The following is a 12774-nucleotide window of genomic DNA, read 5'->3' as shown; positions in this document are numbered from 1 at the left end:
TCTCTCCTCATGAGGACACACACACAGTCTGTATCATAGAATGTATAATTCCTACACTCTGACTTACAGAAAAGAATGACATCAAATAGGCATGACTTTTGTTTTCTCTGGAGGGAGTGGAAGCATGAGACTTCAAAGTGGTGTTGTGTTTACCTCAGTGTTTCCTCTCTGTATATATCTGTTAGGAGCCAGAAGTTCTAGTGCTATTTCAGTTAAAGGAAAGATCTCTTTTGTTCTTTCAGATCCTGAGGAAATGGCAACATAGTAGCTCAGATACATGGACAAAGGGAAGTCAACCTAGAAAATGTCAGAATTGATGAGATCTTTTAAGGTCTTCTCCATCAGTGGGTATAGATAGCCAAGTCCCATCTGTGCCACAGTTAGGAAAAGACAAATACAGCAGAATGGATCAAAATGCCTGGCATATGGTAAGGTAAGGACTATGTCACAAAACATTTTCTTTTCTGTGTGTGCATGTGTGTGTGTGTGTGTGTGTGTGTGTGTGTGTGCATGCAGTAGTTTGCTAGATGATGACTTAACATCTAAAGTGTCTAGATAGTGCTTCACATACAGCAAAACATTCTGTAAGTATATGAACTTACCTATTTTAGATTTAGGAATGGAAATTTCTTAAGCCAGATTGGGTACCATTAAAAAATAAGTATTAGCTGGGCATGGTGGCTCACGCCTGTAATCCTAGCTACTCAGAAGGCTGACCTCTGAGGATCGTGGTTCAAAGCCAGCCCAGGCACTAAAGTCTGTGAGACTCATCTCCAAGTTACCACTGGAAAATGGGGAGTGAGGCTGTGGCTCAAGTGGTAGGATGATAAGCCTTGAGCTCCTTGAGCTGAAGAGTTCAGGGACTGACCCAAGCCCAGAGTTCAAGCCCCATGACTGAAAAAAAAAAGTACTATGAATACCGCATACTGCATACCTGTTTTACAGTCTTTCACATGTGCCAATTTCTCTCTGATACAGATACCCAGATCCATGAAGTCTCGTCTCAGTTTCACACTTTTCTCTGCAACAGTACTTTCAGCACTACTCAAAGGCATACCTTCTTTATCTAAAATAAGGACACAGTAATAACTTACATATCATTCTAATGATATAAGCTATTATTAATCAATAATGAATCTACAAGCTCAGATGCAGATGTTTGTGAATTTTAAAACATTATTGACTATACAACAGGTTTTCACCTAAGAATTAGACTGTGAAGAAAATACAGAATATTTTGGTTAGACATAAAATATGTTCTTGTTTTATTCTTAAAATAGTTTTATTATTTTAAGTAGTTATACAAAAGGATTTCAAATCAAAATGTCAGTTTACAAGTATCATGTATTTTGATCAATGTCACCCTTTCCATCATTTTCCCTATCTGGCCCAATCCCACCCATGCCTATTTCATTATATTTTAAACTTTTACTTTGTGGTCAAGGAGAGAAATCTATCTTCCCATGTCTACATAACTTCCTGTTTTCATTCTTGACAGCAATGCTGGAAATCTGTGCCAATGTCTGCACAGGGTTTTTTTTGTTTGTTTTCCCCAGTGAAAAGAAAAGGAACTACCCAGAATACGTGTAATTAAAATTATTTCTTTCTTCCTTTGTGTGTGTGTGTGTGTGTGTGTGTGTGTGTGTGTGTGTGTGTGTGTGTTGTGGGGTTTGGACTCAGGGCCCAGGTGTTGTCCCTGAGCTTTTGTGCTCAAGGTGAGTACTCTACCACTTGAAGCTACAAACAATTCCATTTCCAGGTTTGTGGTGGTTACTTGGAGATAGAAGACGCCTCTCAGACTTTCCTGCTTATGCTGGCTTTGAAATGCAATCCTCCGACCTCAGCCTCTTGGGTAGCTATGCTTACAGATGTGAGCCACCAGCACCCAGCTTAAAATTTATTTCAAAATGAATGAATGTTGGGGGTGTGTCTTTGACGCTTTGAAGACAATAAAATGACAAAAATCAAAGCATATTACTTCAAAATAATAAGAGCAATGGATATCTGGAATTCTGATGTGGATTGTTTTATAGTATAGATATTATATGCAACTCCCCCAAGTTGTCGCTTGAATCTGCTCTGACCGCTGACCTTATCTTTCTCATTGGAGCCTGTAACAAAATCTAATTTTAAAAAATCTATCAAAATACTACTTTCAATAGAATGCTATCCTACTAATTCTATTCCATTTTCAAATTATATTAACCTCAGTACACTGTCCAATTTCGAAAGATGTTGGTTACTTCCTAAAATTTCAAGTTATTGTGGGATGGTAAATAGTAAGGACTGAGGGAAAAGGACAATTTTTCTTTCTTTCTTTCTTTCTTTCTTTCTTTCTTTCTTTCTTTCTTTCTTTCTTTCTTTTTGCCAGTCTTGGGCTTGAGCTCAGGGCCTGGGCACTGTCCTTAGACTTTCTCAAGGCTAGAGTTTCACCACTTGAGCCTCAGCACCACTTCTGGCTTTTTTCTATGTATGTGGTACCAAGGAATCGAACCCGGGTCTTCGTGTATGCTAGGCAAGCAATCTACCACTAGACTGAATTCCTGGCCCCGAATTTATCATTTAATGTGAATAGATTTTCAGTTGTGCAAAGGATGGATTTAATAGTTAAAATGGTAATTATATGCAAATACATTATACAAACAAACACATTAAACAAATACATTAAACAAACACATTGAATCTATCTTTCAAAAGGATTTTCATCACTTGGTATTCATAAGAACGTACAGCTAACATGGAAAAAACTGTCTAGAAAATGGAATGATGTCAGAATGGTACAGGGTCTCTCTGGTGTACTCCCATTCATTGTGTGAGTCCAGATTACCCAAGGGTGTGCAAGTGGGGCTGAAGAATTTCCTGCCAGGAATAGAAGGGGTGCATAAGTGGGAACTGAGAATCTTCCACAAGGCATAGAAAAGCCAACCATGAGAAAAGTGAGAGCTCCAGACTCTTCGTTTGGGAGGTTCTATGTGACTAGAGTTTTTATATTTATTAGAAATCAAAAGCTTGATTTGGTGTCCAGAACAGGGGAACTAACAGGTTTCACCTGAGGTCATGGGATGAACTATGTCCCCACAACATGCACATGCAGAAATCCTAATCCATGGTACTTCAGAATGCTACTCTTATTTGGAGACAGGGCCTTCAAAAAGTAAGTTAAAGTTACGTTACTACTAATTAGGTGACTAATAATCTGTCTGATGTCATATGAGGAGGAATTAGAACATAGAAATGTTCAGATGAAACATGTGATCCACAGAGACACAAACCAGTTATAAGCCACAGAGAGAGGCCTCAAAAGAAATTAACCCTGCTAACACCTTGATCTCAGATTTAATACTTCCAGAATGATAGAAAATAAATTTCTATTATTTGAGCCACATAGTCTCTGCTATCTTGCAGAAGCCTATAAGGAATGTATTGGACATGCCAACTCTTATTGTGACCATGGTACTTGAAGTGGCATGTTGACAAGAATCCCAACACCTCATCAGGGTTGCAGGGAAGAGAGCTACCATCAAACAGGGTTGTGTGTCCCAAGGGAAGAGGGAAGAGGAAAAAGAAGTCCACAGTGGCATTTTGCCATGCCTCTACCATCCCAGCAGGTGACAACATTGCATTTGGATGTCATAGATTTCTAGTGGTTTTATTTTCTCTCTCAAATTTCTTCACTACATAGAAAGAATCAGAAAACTGGCTTCCTCAAGACAGTGAATTGCCACTCACTAAACATTAGCAGCAGACTCCATGTTAGGGAACTACTGTACATGACTACAGGCATCTCTTACACAAAAAGATGCTTGAGAAGCAAGCCTGCATCTCTAAAGTTGGGTGAAGTCACTCTTGCTCCATTCAAGTTGAACAAAGTCTCAGTAGTGCTTACATTGCTGTGAAGTCCTATCCGTTCCCAGGAAGCTGCTGCTTGAGGCCACTTCATCGTCACTAGGATCAACAGATGTGGTCTATAAAAAGGGAAATCATTTTGTTCAGATATGAGTGACAAATAAAAACATTATCACAAGACCAGATCAATCAGTATCATGTCCTGAGCCATTAGATAACGATGAACTAGGAAAAGAAAATACCAATAGGCAAAACTCTTGAGAGACGAGGAAACCTTGCCCATTATAGACAAAAGGAAGAACTACAGTTATTCCCATTTAGTAAACTGCGTTTAGTACTATCAAGTAAATACAAAGCTAGACCCAAGTGTAGGGATGTGGTCTTTGTATTCAGAAAATCCATCAGACTAAAAGGGCACAAGTGTGCATGGACTTCATGTCTACATGGCCATGAAAATAAACCGAACCCAGACAGGGACTCTGGACACAGGTCTGGAAGATGACTTGCTCTGAATAAAGTGGGCCAATGTGTTTAAAAATGGGTGGTGAGAGAACCATTAATATTTTCTCTCTTCATGGGAAGAGCTTGTCTTTTTTTTTTTTCCAGAAATCACTACAGTTGGGGTCCAGAATGTGACCTAGTGGTAGAGTGTTTGCTTAGCATGTATGAAGCCCTGGGTTCAATTCCTCGGTACCACACACACAGAAAAAGCCGGACATGGTGTTGTGACTTAAGGGGTAGAGCTCCATCCTTGGGAAAGCTCAAGGATACTGCCCAGGCCCTGAGTTCAAATTCCAGGACTGGCCAAAAAATAAAAAAAAAAATACTACAATTTGGCCAGCTGCAAAAATGAGTGAAGTCAAGGGAAGACCACTTCCAAGAAAATAAAAGCACAATGGCCGTAAACTACTCAACTGAGTATACTGCAAAATGTAGTTGAAATGTTACTTGTAGGTCCAGGCAGTCTAGTCGTCTAAGAGCCCGGCACAGTGGTTAATCAAGCATCAGTCGCTGAATCTAAACCACATCGGTTAGAGATTATTCACTTTATGTACCAATTAGGCAAGACTACATTGTATTATTTTACGGGCTATATAATGGTATGCATACGGTCAATTTTCTCCCCCAAAATGTACGGCCAAGTTAAAACTCAAAGTAGAAAGCCATGATGTCCCTTTCCCCGGCAGTCTCCACTGCTGATGGGCCTACACTCCTATCTTACTCAGGTGAGATTCCTTGAAAGAAAAAGGTGAGAAACTTCAGGAGACTCAAAGGTGGGAGAAAGTGCTGTCTCTCTTCCGGGAGGAGATGCACAGAGAACCAGGCAGGAGCGGAGGGGGTGCCACGCAGCACCCTACTTACCGGTGATGAAGCTGGGGGGCGCCCCGCGTTGGTGGGGCTTCGGGGGGAGTCTCGTGCCCTCCAGTCGGCCCTCCCAGCCATGTTCCCAGGAGCCCAGAGATTTGCTGGCGCTGTGAAGTCTCACTCTGGCTGCAGAGGAGCTGGGGCTGAGACTGAGGGGGGCGGGGGCGGTGCTCAGCCTCACCTGGCTGGAAATGGGGGGGCGGTGGGGGGTGGGCAGTGCGGGGGCGGGAGCTGAGGCCCAGAGCACAGGATCAGGGGGCGGGACCCGTGGCTTTCTGTTGTTTTGTGCCCGTTCTGGGACTTGACGCAAAGCCTATGTGCTGTCCCTTTTTCTTCCCCCCTTCAAGATGAATACCCACGCTTGAGTCACAGCTCCTCTCGTTGTGCATAGATACTGTGTTTCAAGCTGCAACAGAAGTTTCTTCTCTCAAGTGGTACGCTTAAAGGATACATTTAAAGCCGTTCCCTCTCTTCCTTGCCCTACATCTTTTGTCCTTTAACTTTCTTCTGCTTTTCTCACCTTCTCTTCTCTTTGTACTTGTTGACCCCAATGACTTTTCCTTTTCATTATTTTTCTTTTTCACTCCCCATCACCATTTGCTACACATTTTATAATGCACTTTTCTCTTAACTCCATTATTTAATCTTTTCTTGCTAGTCCTGTTTTCACCCTTAGCTGGTCATTGTAATTTTCCTAAGTCCATATTTAAATAGATATGTATCTCTCCCTCCCCTCCCTCTCTGTGTTTTAGGAGAGCAGCTAAGAAAAAAAAAAAAGGAATTTTCAGTGTTAATTCCAACTTCACATTTCCCATTTTCAACAATTTCAGCATCCTCTCTCTGTAAAGAAGAAGATTTACCTATTCTGTTTTCTGCCCGTTATCTTGTTCACAACCTTTATCCCATCTTTTTTTTTAAATTGCATTATTTGGACAGGTGTGTGGATCAAATTATGGATTGCCTAACGAGAATTAGGCCTTGAGCTCAAGCCCCAGAACTACAAAAACAAGACCACCACCATAACAAAAAGGAAATTATTTGATTTGGTAGAAACTGGAAACTGTACATAGGAAGTGACTGCAACACTTGTGTTTGAGGAGATGAATCATCAGGTTATTGTGATAAAAGGCCAGACAAAGGAGAGCAAGAGGACAAGCTGAATGGACCTGGCACAAACTCAGAAAAAGCCAAGCTACCACAGTTCAGTTATCGAGAACCAGGAAACTCACAGAAACTGCCCAACCAACAGAGGCAAGCCCTGAGTGAATACATTAACCTAAGGAGGTACATTCTATAATTTCAAGATTGGTCCTACAGAAGTGCCAACCACACCCGAAATGTAAGGATTACTGTACTGCAATGCAGACAAGCATGGGGACCTGCTGTTTCACCTTAAAAACACTTAATTGTAGGCACTAGTGATGTTTCCATTTCACAGGACCCATACATGTAAGAAATGACAAAACAAAAACTGCCACTATTCGATGTCGTGTAATTTACTGTTCTCCCTTTGTGTGATTCCACAGAGCAGTGCAATCATTTTCACTGCTCTGCACAGGTAAGGCCAGCATATCTGAAGGACTCATGTTCCAGTTTAAATTTCAGGTCAGCAAAGACAGAACTAATTTTAGGACATTGTGGCTTCCTTCTGTTTGTAAATACAGGCTGGTTAGTCAGGAAAAGGGACAAAATATTGTTCACGTTTTATTTTCATAACTGCAACATCAATTTTCTTAAATCCAGGTTATAGGAAAATATAAAGACAGAAGAAAGTAGGTGATGATTTTTCACATTGTAAAGGTTTCTTCACAGGGTTCCATTAAATACTGAACTCTCTTAGGGCACTGAATTTAGGCTTTGATGTAAAATGCAGCTTTTCAGGAATATGTTTTTGGCTTAAAGTGAGGTACACCATATATTCTTCACTTTCTTCCAAGGACAATGTTTCCATTCATAGGGTGGAGGAACAAAAGAGCATTTGTTCCGGATGTCAGTGGCTTCCTGTGGCTTCTGGGATGGCCCCTCCTCACCTTTCCTAGGATCAGAGGTTTTGAGGAATTCAACCAAGGAAAAAGCAAACACAAAAACCTAACCTACTTCTGGACAGTCAGTCCACTATGTTATACTAGTCCTCTTTCTAAAACCATTTGTTAGCTTCTCTCAGGTCCAAGTAAGAGGAGTGAGAGATGGAGGCTGCACAGACCACAAATAAGGCACAAATGTGGCAGAGGAAACCGTGTTAAGAAACTACCCCTCCCCTTAAAGACTTTGGATAGCTGAGCCATCTCACACCTGCCCCAGGCTGAAGAAGGGCCCACGTCTTGTTCACCCAGAAAGACTTGGGGTAGCTGAGCCATCTCACACCTGCCCCAGGCTGAAGAAGGGCCCACTTCTCCTTCACCCAGAAAGACTTGGGGTAGCTGAGCCATCTCACACCTGCCCCAGGCGGAAGAAGGGCCCACTTCTCCTTCACCCAGAAAGACTTGGGGTAGCTGAGCCATCTCACACCTGCCCCAGGCTGAAGAAGGGCCCACATCTCCTTCACCCAGAAAGACTTGGGGTAGCTGAGCCATCTCACACCTGCCCCAGGCTGAAGAAGGGCCCACTTCTTCACCCAGAAAGACTTAGAGTAGCTGAGCCATCTCACACCTGCCCCAGGCTGAAGAAGGGCCCACTTCTCCTTCACCCAGAAAGACTTGGGGTAGCTGAGCCATCTCACACCTGCCCCAGGCTGAAGAAGGGCCCACATCTCCTTCACCCAGAAAGACTTGGGGTAGCTGAGCCATCTCACACCTGCCCCAGGCTGAAGAAGGGCCCACTTCTCCTTCACCCAGAAAGACTTGGGGTAGCTGAGCCATCTCACACCTGCCCCAGGCTGAAGAGGCCCACTTCTTCTCCACCCAGCCTAGCTCTAAGTAGCACTCCTTGGCCAGTCTCCTTCATCCCACCTCGCTGAGTCCCAGGGCCGGTCCCCCGGGGAGAGGTCAGCGCTCAAACCAGCCCGCCAAGTTGCGGATGACCTTGGGGCGGTCCCCGGCGGCCTGCACGGCCTGGCAGGCCCGGCACCACGGCTCGTCCCAGAAGGAGGTGAGGTGCACGGCGAAGCGCCGGCGCCAGTGGAAGTAGCGGCGGTAGACGGCCAGGTTGCGGTCGAGGAAGAGCAGGTAGTTGGCCAGGGCGGCGGCGCTGGGGAAGTCGTCCACGTGGATGAAGGCGCCGCGCGGCACGAAGCGCTCGTAGTTGGCGCGGTCCGGGCCGAGCACCACGGGCACGGCGCCGGCCAGCAGCGCGTTGCGCCAGAGCTTCTCGGTGATGTAGTCCCGGTGCTGCGAGTTCTCGAACGCCAGGTAGAACTTGTAGCGCGCCACCAGGTGCAGCAGCCCGCTGCCGGGCACCGGCCGCCCGGGCCCGGCGCGCCCGAACACGTCGATGGGCACCAGCGGGCTCAGCTGGCGGTAGAGGCGGACGCGGGCCTGGCTCTCGTCCCAGTGGCTCACCACCCAGGCCGCCAGCCTGCGCTTGCGGGCCAGCGACGGCAGGGGCCCGGGCGGCGGGTCCGCGGGGCCGGCGCGGGGGGAGAGGCGGCCGTAGGGCACGAAGACGTCCGAGTCGGTCCGGTAGGACAGTGTCCAGTTGAAGAGGCCGCCGCCCAGGCCGCGCAGCCCCGGGGAGTGCGAGGGCGACTCGAAGTTCATCCACACCCAGCGCTGGCCCGGGGGCCGGGGGCGCCAGGCCGCCAGCGCCGCCAGCGCCGCCGCCTCCTCCCCCCCGGGGCCGTCGGGGCCCGCGGCGCCGACCTGCACCAGGTCGCGGTGGTGGAAGAGCACCGCCTGCGCCTCGCCGTAGGCCGCGCGGTCGGTGAGGAGGCGGCAGCCGCCGAGGCCGAACCGCAGCCCGCAGTCGGGGGGCGGCCGCCCGGCCCCGCCGCGCCCTCGGAAGGGCTCCCACCACAGCAGCACGCCGACCGGCGGCCGCGGGGCCGGGGACGCCCAGGGCGGCGGCGGCAGCTGCGCCCAGCAGGCTAGGGCGACCAGCGCGGTGCACAGCAGCCCGGCCGCCGCCCAGACGCCCCGGAGCCCCGGGCCGGTCCTCCGCCCGCGCCGCCCGGCCCTCGGCGCAGCCATGGAGCGCGCGGGCTCGGGCGCGGCCGGCGGGGAGCGGGGAAAGCGGCGCTCATGCTGCTCCCGCCGCCTAGAGACCCCGAGGGCAGGGACGGAGGGGGCGGGCCGGGCATCCGCAGCCCGCGCGCCCCGCCCGCCTCCCCCAGCCCGGGGCGGGGCCGAGCGGAAGGGGGGCCACCCGGTGAGTCCCAAGGTGCTCCGCCGGCCCCGGCTGGCGGCCGTGTCCCGAGGGCGCCCGGCTGGCTCGCAGCCCATCCTCCCAGACCCGGGGCTCCGGGCAGCGCCCCAAGGCCCCTCGCCCGCCACTCCGGACCCGTTTCCTCCCGGGCGCGCGCGCGCACGCACAGCACGCGCTCTCATTCACACGCGCACACACACGCACGCGCTCTCATTCACACGCGCGCACACGCACGCGCGCTCTCTCTCGCACACGCGCACACGCACGCGCGCTCTCTCTCGCACACACGCGCGCAGTGTCCACTCACACGCGCACACGCGCGCACAGCGTCTACTCACTCTCACACGCACACACACGTGCTCTCTCTCACACTCACGCGCACGCACACCCGCACACCCAGTCTGGATCTGGTGCTTGGGTCTTCACCCACCGCGGGCCGAGCGCTGGCGGGTCGAGGGATCTGGAGACGCCGCCCCCCAGCTCCCCTGCCCCCAAGCCGTGCCACGTGGCAGCCGGAACCGGCCGCAGACCCAGGCGCTCTGTGGCCAGGCGGAGCCCCTTCTCCAGTCTGAGCAACAAATTCCGACTCCTTCTCAGAGGTCCTGCCAGTGCTCCTCAACAGTGTGTGCGCGGGGGGTAGGGTAACACAGGTAGAGGTGCGACCACGGGTGCGTAGGGACAGTGACCTGGCCCCAGAGGGCCCCTCCTGCCAGCCTGGGCTTACAGGCATTGTGCATTTAGCTCTGGGGTGGTCATAAACCCGTTCCCTTTGCCCAAAGACAGTGCGAGAGGGAAGTAATGCCATCTAAGCCCTCTCCCCCAAAGACTGCAGGCTGACAGTAGCCCTTGTGCCACGCAACTGAGAACTCACAAACCAAAGCTAAAGATAAGGCCCTTGAGGCCTTTGTCTTCTGGGACTGCTTATTCAGTGAGATAAATGAATGAAAATCGCTATTCACTGAACACTTAGGCAATTTAAATTCTGCACTCGGAAAAATTAGGCAAAGTCCTTGGGACTGCTTTGTGCCGAATAAGGTAAATATTATTGCACCCAAGGGCTAAGCTGTGTCCAAGTAAAGGTGTGTCACACTGGCCTCAAGTTGATGGATGATGCAACCATCCGGTCTCTACATCTACCGCGATAGGAGAACTTTTCCCTCTTTAAAGCAAGACTGAACATTTATGTTTCTTAGCTGAGCTGATCTTAGGAGAGGGGGCAGTTTGAGAAAATGTAGTGTAATATAGGCTATAAGATGTTAGGAGAGAAACATCTGGCACAGGACCATCCTGCCTAGTATTTGATGTTATTGGTATGGAAAATAAACTTGGATTTTTCCATTTGAATTTGTCTTGTTTTCAAAGTTTCTAATAGATATATAAAATGTATACATATGTATGGAGTGCTATATATGATATTTTGAAACATATGCATTCAGTAATGATCCAGTCAAGGTAAATATCATTCAACATCGCTTCTTCTCCCTTAAAAAATACTGACATTGCTCACTTTGGCAGCACATTTACTAAACTTAGGACAATACAAAGAAGATTAGCATGGCCCCTGTGCAAGGATGAAGCGTTCCATATATACACAGTTCATTATCTACTACCTGGATTTATTAAGAGCCTTTTGTAAAATCATAATTCAAGAGCATAAAAGCTACTCTGACAGTGGCCTTTGCCTACCAGCTCTCAGCAGCAGTTTAAGGCCTCCATGGATGGAGACTATCAGACACGTGGCCTTTGCCCACCAACATGCTAGTATTTACCCCAACAAACTACAATCTCCTATATTGCTTCTAGGACCTTTTAATTTAATTAACTATTTTTTGCCAGTCCTGGGGCTTGAACTCAAGGCGTGGGCACTGTCCTTTAGCTTTTTTTGCTCAAGGCTAGCACTCTACTGTTAGGTCTACCCTAATCTGTATGCCAATCTGCATGTGGATTCCCCCCACCTCCACTCCCCTGTTTTCTTGCAGGAAATCTCTGCTAGCATTTGCATCTCAGACACATTAGGATCCGTTACCACCCCTTTCTCTGAGGTCACATCCTGCCTCCCCCCCAGGTTCCTTTGGACTGTGGAAGGTTCCCAGACTCTGAGGTCACATCCTCATCCACTGTGGCCACAGCCTCCACCACCTCACTTAACCCCTACTCTGCCCAGTGTTGGCAGTTCAACCTTGTGTAAGGCCAAAGGCTGGCAGGTCAGAATAAACTTTCCCTTTCTGCCTGAAGATGGTGGTGGCTTCCTTAACACAATTAAATCCTAACATGTGCCACTCGAGCCACAGTGCCCCTTCCAAATTTTTCTGTTCATGTGGTACTGAGAAATCACACCCAGGGCTTCATGCATGCTAGGCAAGCACTCTATCACTAAATCACATTCGCAGCGTAAGCCTTTCAATTTGAAGAATGGAAATGTAATTTTGTATTTCATGGTAGAAATTTTGTGAATTTCCCTCTCTTTTAATGAAAAGAAAGGCCACAAAGGCACAGGTAACTTGTTTTAACCAAAAGAAGAGAAGAATGTGATGGCTTTCATTTTCATTCCAGTCAAAAATATTGATACACATTCTTCTCCTGCCTGTACCTGGAGTAGGATCAACCCTATTTAAATGTTATGGAATAAAAATAGGGAAAAAGCAGGTGCTCATAGGAAAAACATGATACTAAAAAAGGAGCATGTTCATCACCTACCTCTTTATAAGAAATTATCACTATGCTTAAAATGAAGAGGCTTGACTAAAGTAATTGTAGATCACCTTAGGAACATTCCATGACCCATTCTAATTTGGTAACAGTACATAATTGATACATGTATTTAAGGCTACTCACTTTTCACAAAACATTGCATAAGAACTGACTGGTTTTTTACTGCAAGCCTGAAGACCATACTAAGGACAAGTATAAGAAAGGCTTTGAGAGGGGCCGGGAGTTTGGCCTAGTGGTTAAAGTGCTTGCCTAGCATGCATGAAGACCCGGGTTCGATTCCTCGGTACCACATACATAGAAAAAAGCCGGAAGTGGTGCTGAGGCTCAAGTGGTAGAGCTCTAGCCTTGAGAAAGTCCAAGGACAGTGCTCAGGCCCTGAGCTCAAGCCCAGGACTGGCAAAAAAAAAAAAAAAGAAAGGCTTTGAGATTCTAAGTTGCTGAAGTCATATAGAAGAAAGCTCCACAACTGAAAGCTTAGTGTACCAAGGTGAGCTTTCAATTCACAAAATGCCAAAGGTGACCCATTCAGTTAAAATATTTTGTATATTACAG

The 12774-nt window shown here is 47.7% G+C and overlaps 2 protein-coding genes and 1 non-coding gene across 3 annotated transcripts in view; 1 reads left to right on the top strand and 2 right to left on the bottom strand.

Annotated features, from left to right (window-relative positions):
* Piwil4 (piwi like RNA-mediated gene silencing 4) overlaps positions 1 to 5289 on the bottom strand; it is a 35306-nt gene extending 30017 nt beyond the window's left edge. The window contains exons 1-3 of the mRNA XM_090319770.1: positions 5209 to 5289; positions 3887 to 3965; positions 935 to 1066 (exon numbers count right to left, since the gene is read on the bottom strand). Of these exons, the coding sequence (XP_090175896.1) occupies positions 935 to 1066; positions 3887 to 3965; positions 5209 to 5289 (292 nt within the window). The remainder of the gene's footprint in view (positions 1 to 934; positions 1067 to 3886; positions 3966 to 5208) is intronic.
* Positions 5290 to 6850: 1561 nt separating this feature from the next.
* On the bottom strand, positions 6851 to 9587 carry Fut4 (fucosyltransferase 4). The gene has a single exon (XM_090319301.1). It carries the CDS (start codon positions 9585 to 9587, stop codon positions 8196 to 8198), a length of 1392 nt encoding a protein of 463 aa, XP_090175427.1. The 3' UTR covers positions 6851 to 8195.
* A 1422-nt stretch (positions 9588 to 11009) lies between these two features.
* LOC150045375 (U6 spliceosomal RNA) lies at positions 11010 to 11116 on the top strand. Its single transcript, XR_016532889.1, has one exon. It is a non-coding gene; the product is annotated as a U6 spliceosomal RNA (small nuclear RNA).
* Positions 11117 to 12774: the final 1658 nt, after the last annotated feature.

This window comes from Megascapheus bottae, chromosome 27, assembly GCF_031878675.1.
Source record: "Megascapheus bottae isolate mThoBot1 chromosome 27, mThoBot2.hap1, whole genome shotgun sequence".
NCBI classification, from domain to species: Eukaryota; Metazoa; Chordata; class Mammalia; order Rodentia; family Geomyidae; genus Megascapheus; species Megascapheus bottae.
This window is presented reverse-complemented; position numbering and strand designations above follow the sequence as displayed.

Coding starts and splice junctions, on each gene's coding strand:
- Fut4 (XM_090319301.1), bottom strand. CDS start 9,587: ATGGGCTGCGAGCCAGCCGGGCGCCCTCGGGACACGGCCGCCAGCCGG.